The 18,388-nt window shown below is 33.3% G+C and overlaps 1 protein-coding gene across 2 annotated transcripts in view; it reads right to left on the bottom strand.

Moving 5' to 3' along the window:
* Positions 1 to 18,388, bottom strand: part of LOC121409153 (cilia- and flagella-associated protein 251-like) — a 31,465-nt gene continuing 13,077 nt past the window's right edge. For both annotated transcript variants that reach the window (XM_041600993.1, XM_041600994.1), the window contains 21 exons: positions 17,742 to 17,888; positions 16,899 to 17,002; positions 16,209 to 16,317; positions 15,590 to 15,748; positions 14,845 to 15,013; positions 14,309 to 14,399; positions 13,561 to 13,698; positions 12,179 to 12,308; positions 11,394 to 11,449; positions 10,253 to 10,312; positions 9,897 to 9,976; positions 8,463 to 8,602; positions 7,753 to 7,926; positions 7,194 to 7,337; positions 6,461 to 6,543; positions 5,877 to 6,018; positions 5,243 to 5,334; positions 4,619 to 4,747; positions 4,082 to 4,278; positions 3,099 to 3,239; positions 1 to 1,769 (listed from right to left, as the gene is read on the bottom strand). In XM_041600993.1, the coding sequence (XP_041456927.1) occupies positions 1,546 to 1,769; positions 3,099 to 3,239; positions 4,082 to 4,278; positions 4,619 to 4,747; positions 5,243 to 5,334; positions 5,877 to 6,018; positions 6,461 to 6,543; positions 7,194 to 7,337; positions 7,753 to 7,926; positions 8,463 to 8,602; positions 9,897 to 9,976; positions 10,253 to 10,312; positions 11,394 to 11,449; positions 12,179 to 12,308; positions 13,561 to 13,698; positions 14,309 to 14,399; positions 14,845 to 15,013; positions 15,590 to 15,748; positions 16,209 to 16,317; positions 16,899 to 17,002; positions 17,742 to 17,888 (2,709 nt within the window). In that variant the 3' untranslated portion in view covers positions 1 to 1,545. The remainder of the gene's footprint in view (positions 1,770 to 3,098; positions 3,240 to 4,081; positions 4,279 to 4,618; positions 4,748 to 5,242; positions 5,335 to 5,876; positions 6,019 to 6,460; positions 6,544 to 7,193; positions 7,338 to 7,752; positions 7,927 to 8,462; positions 8,603 to 9,896; positions 9,977 to 10,252; positions 10,313 to 11,393; positions 11,450 to 12,178; positions 12,309 to 13,560; positions 13,699 to 14,308; positions 14,400 to 14,844; positions 15,014 to 15,589; positions 15,749 to 16,208; positions 16,318 to 16,898; positions 17,003 to 17,741; positions 17,889 to 18,388) is intronic.

Raw genomic sequence — 18,388 nt, 5'->3', positions numbered from 1 at the left:
TCAATGATATTGAATCTTTTAATTCTTGATTGATATATATACAGTTCATCACAACACACACAAGAAAGAGGCAAATATTAAAGTCAATAATACCAATATAACATTCTGATAATATACATCTGTCTTTCGATCTCTCCAGTTATATTACATGCATGCATATCAAGGTGTGAAGTTCATCAATAAATACAATTATCAATACAAATGTGTATCTCAATGAGATAGATGCATGTGCATGCCTGGACGGATATCAATATAGTTATATAATATGCATATGACATCTGCTATGATATCCTTATATCATAGTCTACGGCCTGCATCAATACAGTGGACTCTAAAATCACCTGCCTATTCACTAAGATAAAATATACATATTTCTATGTTTAAATATAAATCCTTATTTACATTTTAAATCCTTATTTACATTTTATTTACAATAGCATATCCCATGCAAGTTCTTGGTGAGTAAAGCTCATGTACAACTTTACTCAAACAAAATTTTCTGTGTTTCAAATGCATAAGGCCAGACAATCACATTCATGGACCCAGTTAATTGCTACAATGCCCCCCAAATTGCAATTACTAACATTGTTAAGAAATGCTTATTTAAATGATGAATGTACTATACACATTTACAAAAATATTGTAAATGTGTATAATACATAATTATTTAAATAAGCATTTCCTAATATTGTATTCCATAGTAATGAAGCCATTAAGAATATGAAATGTTATCATATTAATAGCTCTAGCACTCAGCATATTATGTTAAGTGCTAGACCTATAATAGGATTATATTTCATACTCTTAATGGTTTCTTTACTATGGTATACATTTCCTAGCATTATATTTAATCTCTGAATTAGTTCTTATGATCCTTTATATCTTAGACTGTTTATTACTGTAATGGTGTGTTTTCTTTCAAAAGATAATTTATCCATTGAGCTGCACTTGACCCAGGTGAGGTTTAACTATTTAATATTCAGCAGGATTAATTCCTTAAATGCAATGAGCGCTTGAAGCAGAAGCTCAAGCTAAAGCTGTAGTAAAATATTGTAGTACAGGTATGCCTCTGCATTGATTACTTCAAGATAAATGGTGCTATATAAAGTATACCATGGTTAGGTAAAATAAGTAAAATAAAAAAAATACACTGTCACATTGTTCTGGGATTATTTTATCCTTTGTTTTAATTTATCTGTGTTCTATTTGATATTAGGTATCACAATGCTTGGATTTCATGATAATCATGCTCTTAGGCAATCCAACAAAACACTGCAGTAGCTTGCACTTTTGTAACATAGCATTTTATCATAAACAGAGCCAGGAATTAAGAAACTTGGATGCAATAAAATATAAACTTCAACAATGTCAATGTTGCACTATATCTCTGACAAATCTGTGGTGTAATTCTCTCTTCAAGGGCATCCATCTTCGGTAATTGAACTGAATGTTTTGAGTTTTCAAGTCACAGGTTCTTCAATATTCTCCTATCCTTCATGTTACCACTAATGGAAAATATTGATGATTATTAATCTCAACATCTTATTATGTTGGACTGACTGTTCCTTCCGATGGCTCTGCGGCTCCACCAAACCCTAAGAGCTCCATTGCAAACATGGAGGCAGTGATTCCCTCAGGCAAAGCATCTTCCAAGATATCTTGAGCTCCAGCAGAGTCATAGCCTCCAAGCTCCGAGCTACCGCCCTCAGGGTTGACCCCTAGTAAGGTGGTCAGGTACTCCGCGACCTCTACCTCAGTCATGTGCTCTCCTAAGTTTGGGGGATAAGGCAAAGAAAGTCATGATTTTAGAATGATGTTAAACACTTAACAATATCAACAAAATCTTCCTGTACCCCTGATTTTCCTACCTATTAAAGGGGTGGTCCAGGCTGGAAGTATTTATAGCTTAATAAATAGAGTAGAATTCACTGAGCAAAATGCCGACAATTTCGTCAAAATCGGACAACAAATAGCAAAGTTATTGAATTTTAAAGTTTAGTAATATTTTGTAAAAACAGTTGTCATGAATATTCATTAGGTTGGCTGATGATGTCACATCTCCACTTGTTATTTTGTATTTCATTATATGAAATTAGGTTTATTCAAATTTGTTCCTACAAGAACTAGAAAAATTGGATTGACAACTGATTTAGTGCGTTAGATATTTATTACTGCAACTTTTATTTCATTATAAGATATGATTTTATGTAATAACATAAGAAAACGGAAAGTGGAAATGTGACATCATTAGCTCGCCTTATGAATATTCACGACTGTTTTCACAAAATAATGCTAAACTTTAAACTTCAATCACTTTATTATTCGTTATCCGATTTTGATGAAATGTTCAGCGTTTTGCTCTGTGAATTCTACTCTGTGTATTAATATATAAATATTTTCAGCCTGGACCACCCCTTTAATCATTTGAGTACCACGTTGGACATAAGAGGAATGAGACACTGCTTAGGATATTGGTGTCCTCGAATTTTTTGGGGGGGATATAAGAGGATGTTCATGCAATTAGTTGTAAGTAAGTGTTCCAACTTAAGTATGAACTGTGAACTACTGAACAGAATAAAGAATATTTTACTTATATTCAAAATCTAACAATGACATTAATGTAACACTTATTTCATTCTGTAACTATATTGTATTTTATTTTACTCAAAACCATAGAAATTGTTAATGAATTGGAGAGTTGACTGAACTTATCATAAATTAAATATCAGTAAAGATATTGGTTCTTTTATGCTTTCAGTGCATACTGCCCAACTTTGGCAAAAGGAAGCAAGTGACACATCAGTCAAATCTGAGTTATTGTGGAGTCTAAAACACCTGTATTTTGCACGTTCAGGCAAAATTTGGGGAAGTGATTGTTCTATGTAAAAATATTGAAGAAAATATGTTGTTAAATTGCATTGATGCCTATGTAAATGACAAACACATTGCTCATTTACAACAAATGATACTTTTTTCTAACTTGCTTCCTTTTGCCAAAGTATGGCAGCATATATTCACTGAATATGCTGTTCTAAGTAAGTCCATATCAACCTGAATTTGAAAAGACTACAAAAAATCATGAAGTTGAGTTTTCTTACCTTTTGTTTGGAGTAATTCCAGAAGTTCTCCTCTCTCTATCTCAGGCTCAACAGTCTCATCTTCAGCATAACCCAAGATATCAAAAGCCCAGTTCAGCTGCTGTTCACTTATACCAAATGCTGGTCTATGGTTCACATATACTACATAGGCAAAACAAAACATAGTGGTACATAGTCATTAAATCTTTAGTTCTTGGTTCTTCATACATGGGACAGGAAATTGATATATACCTACTTGTTTGCAAGAGCATTTGCTTTTAGAAGGAACCAATAATGATTTAAAAGAAAACAAATGTACATTTAGTAAACTGGCTCTACATTGATGAACAGAGAAAAAAAATAATGTGGAGCATTATGGTCCAATGGACTAGACTCTGGACTTTAAAACAGAGGGTCATGAGTTTGAATCCCAGCTATGGGGCAATTTCCTTCAGAAAGATATTGATCCACATTGAGCTGCATTCAACCCAGGTGAAGTAAATGGACACCTGACAGGAGTTTATTCCTTAATGTTTCTGCACTGTAAAGTTGCAGGGCTAAAGTCAGGGTAATCATATCAAAATTTTTTTTTGTAAAGTGCATATATAATGATGCGAAAAGCCCTACACAAATACTTAATGCTTTCAAATTGATATAAATGAACCAGTAGTTCAGTAATTTGAATAATAAGAATAGAACAAAGAGAATACGAAATGTTTTATGATGCTCTCGGCCTCTTAGCTTTTTTTTTCTTTTTCCATAAAGATGAAAATTATAAATCATAAAATCGTCAATTCTGATCACCACAAAAATGAAAATCAAGAGGGATGCCATATTGTACAAGTACTGTTTGAGCAGCTTACGTTGTTGCTAAAAATATGAACAAATGTCTCTCATGCATACGTGACCAAATGAAAACCAAAATTCATAAGTATAATCATGGTTTGACAAGAACAAAAAGAACAAGAAGGACTGATTGACTACAAAATAAATTTTTAACTTACGTTTGATGAAAGTTCCAAGATCAATCTGTGTGACATACTCTCCAGTGTCGACATACTCGCTGAATTTGATCTCATTGAGCATGTCTTCAACCTCCTGTTCACTGGGATAGTGTCCCATCGCTCGCATCACAAAAGGAATCTCAGACAACGGTATCACCGTAGAGACTTGACGGGTGTCCATCGTATCAACTCCTTGACTGGTGGGAAAAGGTGACAGATAACTTGGTAGCTTATAATGAATATTAGAATAACAACTATATTCTGACATTCATAAAAATTGTGGTAAACATAATTTTGGTTGGAGGAAAATTGAAAATGATTGATTTTTGTCTTTATTTTTAATTTCCTTATTCAGTGGTGTCGCTAAGAAAAGCTTGCACACATGCATCGTGGTCAAAGAGATAATAATCATCACCACCACCACCACTGTCATTGCCGTTGCCATCATCATCATCACCATCATCATCATCATCATCACCACCACCACTACTATCAACATCTATTCATCACCATCACAATCACTAAATGCCTTCTTACCTCCTTATCTGTGCATAGTAGAAGTAATTCTCCAATTCTTTGAAGAGTTCTCCTTCCCTACCTCCTTCCATCAATCCATAGAATGGTATCAAATCATCACCACCAAGCTTCACTGCTGCTTCCAGAGCACTGTTGGTGAAAAATTGTCACTATTGTTAACAAACTTCAAGAACCATTTATAAACCTTTTCTTTTTTTTATTCTATAACAATATAAATAAAACTTAAATAAGAGAATATAAATACAGGATTAAAAGACAAATCACAAACAAAAAGATTAAATATTCTAATTGCACTACCTATCAAAACTTCACAAATTTCTTCACAATCTAACCAAAACCAAACAAGATGTTACACCTATTCATACCCCAAAATACTCTGAATTATCAATGGTGCTCTGACATAAAATGATTGCAAGATTTAAAATCATGGAAGGGTCTTGACTTTGTAAATGCATAAAGATAAATAAGGATGGGAGAAGGTCACAAGGATCCATGAGGCAATTTTCCTTTTTTAAAAATCCCTTAATGATTTGTTTTCTCTTATTCTGTTTTTTTTTCATGTATCTTTTGTAGAGATTACAAGAGAGTTTGCTGGGGCAGCATTGTAGCAACATGATGACTTACTTGAAGTGGGTATCCCACATGTGAACAGAGTAGTCTGTACCTCCAGCCGTGAAGACATGCTTACCATCATAGCTACATGCTAGGTTGGTCACCTGGGTAAAAGATATGTGAAAGAAAACAAGATTTATATACTTCCAACCCAATATATGCGAGACCTTCCTGAGGAATTATCTCTCTTTTCTAGTTTAATTGAAATGTTGTAATGCTCTTAAATTATCATAGCTTCTGCAGTTAGTAAGATGAAGTAAAAATTGAGAATATGTATTTGATTTCATTTTTTAAAAATATAAAATATGTAGAAAGCGATGAATGAATAATGATTGAGAATAGAAGGGGACCAAATACAAGCTCAACAGGCTTGTGTGGATGGCCTAAGTTGACATTCATGAATATACATAAAACATAAATAACGATGGTAAAATATAGGACATAACAGGAAAGAGGATGGCTAAGATTACTTGAAGAGCAGATGAACCAATGAACATATCATGGAATTTCCCTTCTTACTCCTATCATAAATTCTTTTAGGGGCTTAGCAAATTCATTAAAGGTAAAGACACCCTTTAGCATACAGTCATTTAGTTACCAAAAGCAATATGTTATTCAAATTCAAGTAAAGAATAAAGACACTAACCCCTGAAGGATGTGCGATGAGTGCCATTGCATTGTGGGGGTTTCCATCAGGTGGCATCTTATGTAGTCCCACCTTATCCTTAGTCACGTAAGCCATATATCGAGGATCATTAACAGGATCTTCTGATGGCAGCACTGCAATCCTGGAATAAAATATAATAAGAAGTTACATTAGAGCATTTCCATAAAATATGAACATTGAACATCCTAGGTATAAATGTGAAATTCCTTAAATGTCTTGTTTCTGTGGTCTAGATCATTATTATCATTTGAAAATTTCTAATGTTCTAAAATTATCATGGATAGAGCAGTTTGTAAAGTAAAAAATAGTATTGTGGTTGATAAAACCTGGATTTCACTGTCCTAATTCATTATATTCAATCTTACGTTAGTATACCATTCAAAAATAACCTGCATTCCATAAAGAATTCACTAATAAACACTTTAATTTAGGGTTTTTATGATATAGGATAGCAATCATCATGAAAGAGAAAAATCAATGATTGAGTGCAATCTTGTTACTTTATATAGATTAAACCAAACATTTGTTTCATTGCAATATAAGACAACCAATCAGTAACTTACTGTTGAATAGGGCTCCCATAGGTGGGGGCCAACGTCGTTCTTCTGCACATCTTTGTTGTTGTGTTAAACAGCTTGAATTTAAACTGTAATAAAAAAAATAATATTTCATCTGGTGATCATCAGTTATTATAATGATGTCCATCAGAGATGACTCACAGACATCAGTCTTCTATTTACATGTACTTCTTAAAGCAAGTAAGTCCAAGGTTTAATGCAATAAAATTACTCACTGCATGAACCTTCTAAAGATACGATTGCACTTCTGAAATCTGCATTTGAATGATGGAGAATTGTGCTAAACTATTACTGTAACAAACCTGATTAGTCAGTTAACATTGACTAAATATCACCGTTTTCCTCATATTGTTGGAGCCTTTTGATTTGTGTAAGAGCTTAAAAAAAGGGTATTTTCACCACTATTCATTACATTTCAGGGTTGACAGATCGATATAAACCTAATCAATATAGACAGCCTACATTACGGGTTGAATGAAACTTATGATGTTATGTGTGATGATTTAGGCATCAAAAGCACAACTCCCAAGCATGTACTTTCATTAAGAACCATTCTGGTGATTCATGAAATCCCCTAAAAAACATGACATCTATGATGGTGACTTTAACCCACTGATCAAGATTTGATTTTGGTATTTTACCACACATTTTCTATAGACCCTTATCAAGTTACACTGGGTATAGTTTAAGAATGATCGGTTAAAGATCATTACGATACCTGATTGTTTGCTGTGATGAAGAACTGCTCCTTTGTGATAGGTGGATACCAAGCAAAGCATTGTGGTACAGCACTCTGTTCAATACGATCAGTTGACATTACCTCTAGATGATCTTTAGCTACCGTCTTCAAGTTATACTCAACCTAATAAAGGTAAAGACAACAAGGATTGGTAACAGCAAATAGATTAACGTTCTAAAAGAGTACATAACATGCAAGTGAATGTGACGCCACTGATATATACTGTTTTGCAGCAAGTGAGGGAGTTTTTACTTGATAGGTGTACCTTCCAAATGACCTATAACCTCCAAAGAACATTAATCTTGAATTCCCTGTATCCAGTGTGACCCCAAATTTGATAACCTTGATATTACTTGCTTTACAGAGAGTAGCTTAGAGAATTTTTACTTTAAAAAGGTACTCACTAAAGACCTCTCTTCTCCGAGGCACATTAACCTTGATGCCCCAGAGTCCAGTGCGACCCCAAATTTGATAACCTTGATATCACTTGCTTTACAGGGAGTAGCTAAGAGAAGCTTTACTTGATAAAGGTACCTACCAATGACCTGTCCTCTCCAAGGGACAGTAATCTTGATGCCCCAGAGTCCAGTGCGACCCCGAATGTGATACCCTTGATATGTTTGTAATGAGCTCGATGTTTGCCCATGTATATCCAAGGTTCTTGACTGTTAGGAGACTCTGCCTTGTAAACAGTCACACAGTAATCGGCATCCTGGAGAATGGAGAGGGGTAGAAATTGTGGTGGACATCTATTAATCCAATCAAAAATCCATGGTTTATTCACTGACGATAGCATACCATGGGTATATTATCAGCAAAAGATTCAAACAAGTAATGGAGCAACCAATCAGAGTTGTTAATGGTCAATCCTTCTTGTTTTACATGAATATGTTAGTTGATTTTGTTTATCCTATTCTTAAAAAAAAAATTTTATAAGCAGAAATCCATCAACATATAATTACGTTTGAACAAAACATACCATCACAATCTGCATATAGTCACAGTATATCAATATTCACATTAAAAATCTATTATGTTCAACTGATAACTGACAAGTATAACAAAAAAAATGAATGGCATGAAACAGAAAGAAGAGTTGCTTTGGAAAATTTACATCAGAGCATATTCAAGTTACAATGTTATCAAGTTTTTGTCTTGTTTTATTTGTCTTGTATTTTATGCTTGTCATATTGATAATTCCCTGTTGTAGTGCATTTTTTGGAAATGCAAACTCAAGTAAAAACTTACAGCTGTTGCCATCCATTTAGAATCATGTGAGAAGGTGACATGGGTAACAGCATCTCGAGAGTAACGGAATGGTTCTGGGTTTTCATCGATAAGGGTTAGTGCATCAAGGATTCTAACACAGCCATTCTCAAAGCCAACACCTGAAAACAGGGTAATACAAAGAGAACAATGTCAGGTTATTAGAGAGTAGGAAATGAGGGGGGGGGTTCCAGATATGTAACAACAGGAAAAAATGTTACTTTTGTATTTAGAGTTTACAAATTATATTTACTGAACATCATCATAAAAATGCAATAGATTAAGAGTCATCTTCAAAATGTTTACATTATCTGTCTTGAAACATAAATGTCTGCATGCAACAAAAATATGAATGCAAGTTATCATTAGTCAGCTGTGTGAACATCTATGTCATCAAAGAGTTTGTAGAATCTGATAAAAATCAAATTGTGACTTTGGCAGAACAGGTTTGACTCCTGTATGTAAGCTAATCTACCTTGTGTCTCAGTACAAAATATTTGGTACTTTGAATATTCCACCATAGGTGATGCTAAAAATTACACATTAACTTATAAACAGTAAGACTTAATCACATTTTTCATTTCATTTCATTTCATTTATTCAATACTTTCATTAAAAAACATATAAACAATGTAGATATATACACACATATAAAGGAGTATAAAGAAAACATATAAAAACAAACAATACAAATGTACAAATGAAAGTATTAGGAGAGGCAGAAAGGCAGAGCCTTATATAAAAAGCCAATCTCCATACAGATAAAGAGATTAAAAATTGAATTGTTGATTAAGAATAGCAAATTAAAATGAATTGAAAACAGTACATTTAAATCTAACACCCATACATTCACATCAGCACACATACACCATTCATAATCAGACACCAGCAAACACACACACACATACATTCTTATTTAAAATATCAAACTGTTACAATTTAAAGGTACCTATGTAATAGTAAAAATTTCATTTTTCTTTTAAAAGTATTCAGCGTTGGACTCTGTCTTATTGTAAATGGTAACTCATTCCAAATTAATGGACCCTTATAAAAAATTGTATTTTGGTAAGTTGAAGTTTTTGTTAAGGGAAAATGAAAATTGTTTGAATGCCTAGTTTGATATTCATGAATATTTCTGTTCAGTTGGAAATATGATATGATAGATGTTGGTAATAATTTGTGGATACATAAATACATGAATATTGCACATTGGTAAACATATATATCAGGCATTTTCAGAGTCTTTAGATTAAAGAATATATATATATAACTGTCCTGTAAAACTTTTTCAAGATCCTTTAATGTAGGTGTATTGAACTTTAGTTCTTTAAATGCTGTTGCATTCATATCATATCTGAGGTGGATGAAAATTGTCTAAATAAGCTTTATCTGATAGCACAGTGAAGCAACACTCACCTAAGAAGGATCCAGTTGGATCATAGCCAACACATCTGATCAGGTTACCTCTTGGGAACTTTCTCGAAGCTACAACTTGTCTGAAAAAAAAAATTATGAAGTTACAAATTAAGCCTCTTATCTATGCTATAAACTAAATTGAAAAAAAAAACATAATTTTTCAAACTCAATAATAAACTCAATAGGAATTTTGAATAACATGAAAGTAAACACATTCCGATAAAACCAGTGATGGTTCAAGGATGCTGAATTCCTGACATCTCCATTATTCTAACAGCCCATAATCAAAGTCTGCTTTTCAAAATTAAATATTGTAGCAAATAGAAAAGCCAAATGTTTTCACTCATCATACTCACTTTGTTTCATAGTTCCAGACTTTCAACAGGCCTGCAAAACTTCCAATCACCACAAAAGGCCTGGAAAAATTAATACAGACAACAACATTTTTAATAAATTCAATATTGTCTATAATTAAGTTCTGTGACATCAAGGAGGTAATTAAAAGTGCATTTATTTTACAATGTATGTTATTCACAAGCTGTCTCAACAATTACTAATTAAAAAACAATGCATAATAAAAGACAGCTGCATATAATTCAGCAAGAAAGTACCATCCATAAAATATTCTAGGTAAAGAAGATAATGACAAAAGTATAGTTAATCATTAAAGCTTGAAATAAAGATGACTTTATAATAGGAGGTTGGTTTAGCAGATCAAGATTAGAATACTTTTTAGGCATGTGGTGTTCTGCTCAGAAAGCTTGTATGGTTGCATATTCATTCACCGTGTACTGTAAATTTATTTATCTCAATTACATGTATGATTCACTTTCAAAAAGCAATTTGAACCTCATGAGATAATAAATCCAGGAAGTAAATTGAAAGAGAAAAGGTGATCATGAAAATCAATAACCCTTCCTCATGAACAATACCCAGGATCAGGTTCATTGTTAGGAGCTCTGACTCATACACCTACATTGTACGTGTATGTACATGTATTGTGTTTTTATCAAAGACACTTGGGTCAGGTCAATAGCTACTCTCTTTTCACTCTATTCATTGTCATTATTGGAAGGACTTTTCTTGTAGGATTATCAAGGTTCATGTATTAATGAGAAGCTTGCCAAAAAACTCTGCAAGTAAAAAATTGAAGCCTTATAACTGACACAAAAATACACAAAATAAAAAGGACTAAACTTCTGTTGAGCATGCAAAGAATTCGGAAACAAAAATGTTTTGTAGACACAAGCACACTAGCATTTCAATCAAAATTTGCAATTGGAAATTCCATAGATAATTTTCCAAGTTTACTTCAAAATCATTGTTTTTCAAAATGTTTAGGAGAAAAGTTAAATCTATATCGCTCTAAATAACACAGAGCTGTAGTTCATCTCCTAATATAATACAACACAGAAGGATTCAGCAACACAAAGAATGGCCTTAATCTTTCTATATTGTAATTCACCTAGATGATACAGAATTAAGGATGTGACTTACTGTGTAGGATGAGTTGTCAATGCACGGATAGGCTTATCATGTTCCTCTAATATCATCTACAAAGGAAGGAAAATGAAACAAACATGCTTGGAGGAATGCAAATACAGTATTGAACAAAAGATTAGAATTGATCATGTGTGCATAACCATATCACACCTACAATCAACAGTTCCATGGTAACTGATTAACAACAATGGTAACATACATGTATCAGCTTTATGATCAAAGTCAATGGCCCGTATTCACAAAGGTCGACTAAAGTTATACCGGGGTTATATTTAGTCGGGGGTTAACTAACACCCGGGTATAAAGTGAGTCCACCGCGCTACGGTGGACTTACTAATCCATGGACTAACTTTAGCACAGGGTGCTAAATTTAACCCACGGCTGAGTTATACCCCGGTGCTAACTTTAGTCCATGGATTAAAATGACGTCAAATGACGCGTTTTATACCCCGGGTATAACTTTAGTCAACCTTTGTGAATTTGGGCCAATGTTATTGCACATTGTAAGGTTTTCCTGCAATAGAGCCAGGGAATACCAGAAGTTCCAAAAAATTAAACATGAATGTTTTTTGGTTTACATGTATTAAAAAATGGCAACTCTTAGTGGTTGGAGTAAAAAAAAAATTTGAATCAGAATAAAATTTGGAGAATGACATTTTCAAGCCTGAAATCATAACAGTTAGACAGGGTAACCTTTAGAATACTTTCCTTGACCTGCACACTGTCAACAGCAATTACAAGAGCTACATCGTACCTGAGCAGTCTTCATAGATACCTACCTTGACCTGTACACCATCAGCAATGACTAGAGCGACCTGAGCATTAGAGGTGCTTACAATGTAATCTCTTGTTACAAATGACTTGGCATGAATGGTGGCATCCTTTGGGTAGTCACTGTCCGGTTTAGCTCTTGATTGAGAAGATTCAGATAAGAAAAAAGAATATTAATAAACAGTGACATACTGTCAAACGCACTCATGGCACTAGTTCATCAACAGTTCTTGTACTACAAGTGTACTATGGACAAATATTAGACATGTTAAATAGTTGTAAGATATTTAAACCCCTTATAAACTTATAAAGTTCAAGCATTATTTTTCCCTGTTCACTGACAATTCAAGGGACCAGCCAAAGATAAATAGGATACCAATTTTTCAGTCACTGTATACGGTTTACGGAAATGCACACAGGAGCTAAATTCATGTCTTCTTAATTTGATTTATACCAGTGGTAATATTAAAGTACAATGTTTGTATTCTTTTGGCCATCTTAACATTGCTGTCCTAGATCTTAATCTTAATTCTATTTTCTTATTTTTTCTTCTTAACAAGCTACTCCAACTGCATACCGTAACCATAGATTTCAAATGAATAAATCTAATATCATGTGTCCGATTTCAGGTAGTAGTAATAACAAATGTAGTAATCCAGGTTTTATATGTTGTTCCTTACTTTCCCTGATTAAACTAAGGACAAAATACTTTCGACCAGGGGCTATTACATCTACTACATCTGAGGAAAGTTTCACAAAGCTGTCTATAAGGAAGGACTTTATGAATGACTGGTAAATATATTGTCTCTCAATCCATTTTAATCGAATCTGGGGCCCCGATTCATGAAGCTGTTTGTAAGTTACGAATGACTTTAGGCACGACTGGTGACCATTTCTTGTGCTATATGATATATCCCTATGTAGCTGACTTATGTAAAGAACATGTTCCAGTCGTTCGTAAAGTTGTGCGTAACTTTACAAACAGCTTTATGAAACACCACCCAACTTTAGTTAAATCATGCATATGTTTCGTGGAAAGTGTTTTTTGCCAAGATTTTAATAGAATAGTTTGAAGCACAGTCATACTTAGGACAAGACTAATGGAAATCTTAGCACTTTGGCAGTTTATAATTCATGTTATTCATAAAGTCTTGAGTAAAAATGACCATATAACTTTATATGAGACAGCCCTTTGGACATAGCACAACTATCACTTGAACCACTATACAGTGTTTGGCCTGGTTTTACAAAGATTTGTAAGAGACAATTGCGACTGATCTGAAATTGTGCAGTTAAGAGAAACATGTAGGAATTTTGATTAACCACACTTTGAGTTTGATTTGAGTCAATATTGCAATCTATAAAGACAGGACCCTGGTCTATTACTTACTCAGATTTGAAGTCTGGCACATAGGAGAATGAGACCGAATTGATAGGACCAACGTTAAGTTCACTATACCAGTTTGACATCCTAAGCTGAAGGTCATAGAACTTTACATGACCAAGAGCATCTCCTGTCACCACAAACCTGAAGGAATCCATAGAAAAATAATTTAGGATTGGTAATCGTTTTTGAAAACGGACAATATCATAACCAATTTTCCAACAAATTACCACAAGACAGTAACATAGGTCAAACCTGAACTGTAATATATCTTACAAATATTTTCTGGATGTCAAGACCATAGTTACTAATAAATTGTTATAGAAAAAAAAATATTTTGAAATCAATGTTAGCGACCACTCCAGAAATTCTACTATATACATGTAATTCCCTAATAAGTGTAACCTTATCAATCATGCCCCTTTTTTTTCTCTTCATACAGTAGTACTAAACTGTGAAGATGCCCACAAAGCCACTTCATGCCTAAACATCAAAAAATTAAAAGCATTTTTTTTTAAATCTTATTTTCTAATTGGTCACAATACTCTCGGATACTGTACGCATTATAAAGTCATAAATCAGGGTTTTAATTTAAACAAATTTATAAATCATGAACATCCCTCATTTAGTTGGGACTGTCAAAGGAATATCAAGACAGTTGGCAATCTGTAAATCTGTTATTTCATGAAAAGTCTTATCAATGGAATTCATTTAGCCAATCAAATGAAATTAGTTTTGTAGCTTTTCAACTGACCTGTCTGTAGTAGTTAGGACTGTAATACCTCTCTCTTGAAGTCTAACAAGCTTGAAGGCTTTCTTGTTCGGTGATGGTTCCAAGTTAGGAGCTGAAGGTCAAATAAAATATTTTTTGGAAATCATAACGATATGCAATTATCCTACATATTTTCCACTCTTTTCAAGTAAAACAATGCAATGTGTTAGTAATCTACTTGATTATGACAAGGCTTCCATTTTTTTCATACCATAATTCAGTTTTTGAGAATCGCTCTTTGCTACTCAACAGATTAAAGTTGAAGCATTTACAGTTGTTTCACCTGAATATATTCTTTGAAGACACTGTGATATCATGATAATAAAATGCCTCAACTTATTCAATATAAAATCTCAAATCAAATTAGTTCAAAACTGCTCATTAATCTACAGATATTATTTCCCCAACTAAATTTCTGCAGCACTCTATCTTATACTTCTATATGTGCCTTGATTGTATTTCATATTTGTATTATCAACAATGGTATATTGACTTCCCAGACAGAAATATTTACTCACGTCCAGATGTTGGTCTGTTGTTATCCCAGACGACGACATTACCAGCGGCTGTAGCGGTCAGTGCTCTTGTACTGTTGTGACAGAAGATGGACTGACTGAAATTACCGACTACTCTGTTGAAGTCTTGGTCAGTTAACAGAGGAGCAAAGAATTCAATCTTATCTCCACCCTGTTGAAATGAGATCAAAATAATAAGTATGATAATGAAATAACTTTAAGGAGAATTAAATGCTACATTATTAAACAGATTAAAATTATGGTAGCCTGAAAACAAAATAAGTCTAGTGTAAAGTAATGACATACAAAAACACATTATACATATGAAATGCAAGAGTATGCTATCATTCAATTTTCCTTTCCTGTCCAGATACGATAATTAAAATAAGAAATAAATTCAGATTACACTGTTCCTCTAGTAAGAAAGCTTATTTTGCAGGTCTTAAAACTAATGTTCTTGTTTTTCAGGAATATATAACCTTAAATATAGTTTGTGCCTGGTCTTTCAATAAGGAATCCCATAAGCACCTATTCATAACTTATTCTCACCTTCATCCTAAACAAAGAATATTGGGAAGCTGCTGTGAAGATTCAAGTGACACTTCTGCTCAAAGATGTAACACCTAACTTTGGTAAACTGCCCGACTTTCTTTCTAATTTTTATGCACCGCTTTTAGTTACAGTGTAAAAAAATCATAATATACAGTACCATGCATGCCCTTTTCTCATCAAAATAAATGTTGCTCACCCATTTGTAGAAGATGACTTGTGTTGGACTGTTAGAAACAATTTGATAATGATCTTCAGGATTAAACATGACATAAGTCTGCTGGCCATAGTTGATTCCTAATTCCTTGCTAGCCACTGGGTATTCCCCATTGGTTGTCCAATCCCAAATAGAAAGGGTCTAAAGAATGGATTAAACAATATAACGTCAATCAATACAAAACTGTAATATGTACATGTTCAGATGAAATTTAGCCATAAGGAACCAGTAAATGGCAAATATGAACAATAAATTTGTATTAGATGCCAGCTAGATCAGATTATTTTGTCTCGAAATATGAAAATATAAGAAAAAATGATTGCCATTCATTAATGATAATTATCAATTATGTAAAAATAATTGTTTTATTATCAAGAAACTCATGTTTTTCTACCTATTGAATTAAATGATATTCAATAAATCTAGTAATTTTTTACTCTTGAATAGTAAATTTCATGAATTTCTGATTTTACATTCTTCCTCATCAATGTTTTCAATATATCATCTCCACAATAATTTCCATCATTTTTTTCACTTATGAAATTAAGTAATTTAATTACTACAGAGGAATGGTTGCGAAGGTTTGCAAAAGGAAACCTACCTGTTTCTTAGCTGCACTGAGTGTGACAATGTATTTAGCATCATGTGTCATGTTAATACCCACTACACCACCATCAGGATGAGGGTCAAAGATCGTCTGCACAGGAGTACTACATTGAATAAAACACACAGTGGTTTACTCATTCATGCTCATTATCCAGGTTTGTTCTGATACAAAACTTTAATAAAGTGTTAAGATTGAGATAAATGAGAAAAGTTAACACTTGAATAGTCATGTTTACATCATAGTTGCTACATAATCATATACATACAATGGATTCATATTTCTGCAATTTCTGCATTCATGTTGAACTATCAATGCTAAAAGCCAACTTTGTCTTTGGAATCTATCAATGCACATAGAGTAAGTTGAACATGTTCACATCTTCACAATTCCTAACCAATACTCGCTTGTTTAATTGCATTACATATGAAATGACAAGTCTAGAGCACATCACAGAAATAACTGTAATCAAGTAAACCTGATTTCCAACCAATCGGAATCAGGCATGCTTGATTATTTTTTTTTCTGCAACGGGCAACTGATCAAAATTATTCAATCTTGTGTTTAAAACCATCACACCTGGCATGCATAAATATTACTAAGAAATCATTTTGCTTTTTCCTACTTGATTTCTATTCCACATTCATGATTTGATAAAAATAAAGAAAAAATACACATAAGACTCACCCTGAGAAGGTATCCCAAATGATGATCATACTATTCTCTCCTTTATCAGCTGTAGCTACCCATCTCTTATCTTGAGATGCACAGATACAGGTGATGTTGTTACACTGAAAGGAAAAGAAACCATTCATTCTACAATAATACCCAAATATCTCTGAAATATCTTTTATCATTGAATGTTTTAATAGCTGAACTAAAGAATTTCTACCTTCTCAACAGGATTTTAGAAACGAGTCATCTCAAGTATAGAACGATGTCACTAGATTTCTTGCATTTCATCTGTTTTGAGAACATGTCTCAATATATGGAGATTGAAGAAAAAACATCCACAATCCCAATTTGGTGAAAATCGATTCATGAAAACCAAAGGTGTGGCCACATGAATTAGCCCCACTGAAATTGATGTACTTTAGCCTTCAGAACTTTGGATGTTCAAAGCATTTGTTTTGTTTTGTTCTCTCTCTCTCTCTTTTTTTTTTATAGAAGTGCCACATAAATATGTTACATGTATATTATTTGGCGAATTAAGATGATATACATATTTACAAACCAGGCCAATTTACACTATTCTTGAAAGGGCTAATTAGGCATTCATGTAAAAATACTCTGGGCCACGATGAAATGATTCATGTCAAACATGGCATGTGAAGGTTTGTAATCAGGTGCTAATCACATTTTAGTATTCTACTCTAAACTGTAATAATAATCAATTAAATTAACATTTTGACAAGCATATTATGCCCTATTTTTCACCCATTTATGATACAATATAGAAATGTGACAAATACAAAATTGGCCTAGTCCTTCAAATATCAAAGGTAAAGGCTGGAGACAAATATTACTCACATGTCCTTGAAGTAGTTTCTGTGTATTCTTATCATAACTACAGAGAACTGCAGTATTGCCACAGACATAGATGACCATTTTCCTATGCTGGTCAGTCAAGTTGATTGCTGGAACATATTTATTGACCCCAAATGACCAGGTCATGTTCTAAGTATGGAAATAGAAAAGCACAGTGAAAGTTATGACGAGCAAAGGTTACAAGGTACATGAATATTAATGCAAATTCAAAGACAGAGAGACAAACATAAATTACAGTACATAAATCAGTGAATCAAATGTTCATGATAGTGGAGATTTCCTTTTTTAGCCATATCTGATGCTTTTGTTACAATGCATACACTGTACCCACGGGTCATGTGGTCTAGTGGTTAGAGCATTGGACTCATAATTGTAAGGTTGTGAGTTCGAATCCCCACTCTGCCACTGTCTCCATTTAAACATGCTAAATAAAAAGGCCCGAGAGTGATATCTGTTGTAGATATGGTCAGCCACTATGACTCAGACGTAAAATGTTTCCTAGGTAATTGGTTATATACCAGCTTGGCATTTAGCAAAAGCGTCCTGCCAAGTTTCTATGGGAGTTAACATAAACAGAAAAAAAAAACAATACCTATTCCTATCTTTAGTCAAAAATTTGTGATAAATGC

Source organism: Lytechinus variegatus, chromosome 2 (genome assembly GCF_018143015.1).
Source record: "Lytechinus variegatus isolate NC3 chromosome 2, Lvar_3.0, whole genome shotgun sequence".
Taxonomy (NCBI): domain Eukaryota; kingdom Metazoa; phylum Echinodermata; class Echinoidea; order Temnopleuroida; family Toxopneustidae; genus Lytechinus; species Lytechinus variegatus.
This window is presented reverse-complemented; position numbering and strand designations above follow the sequence as displayed.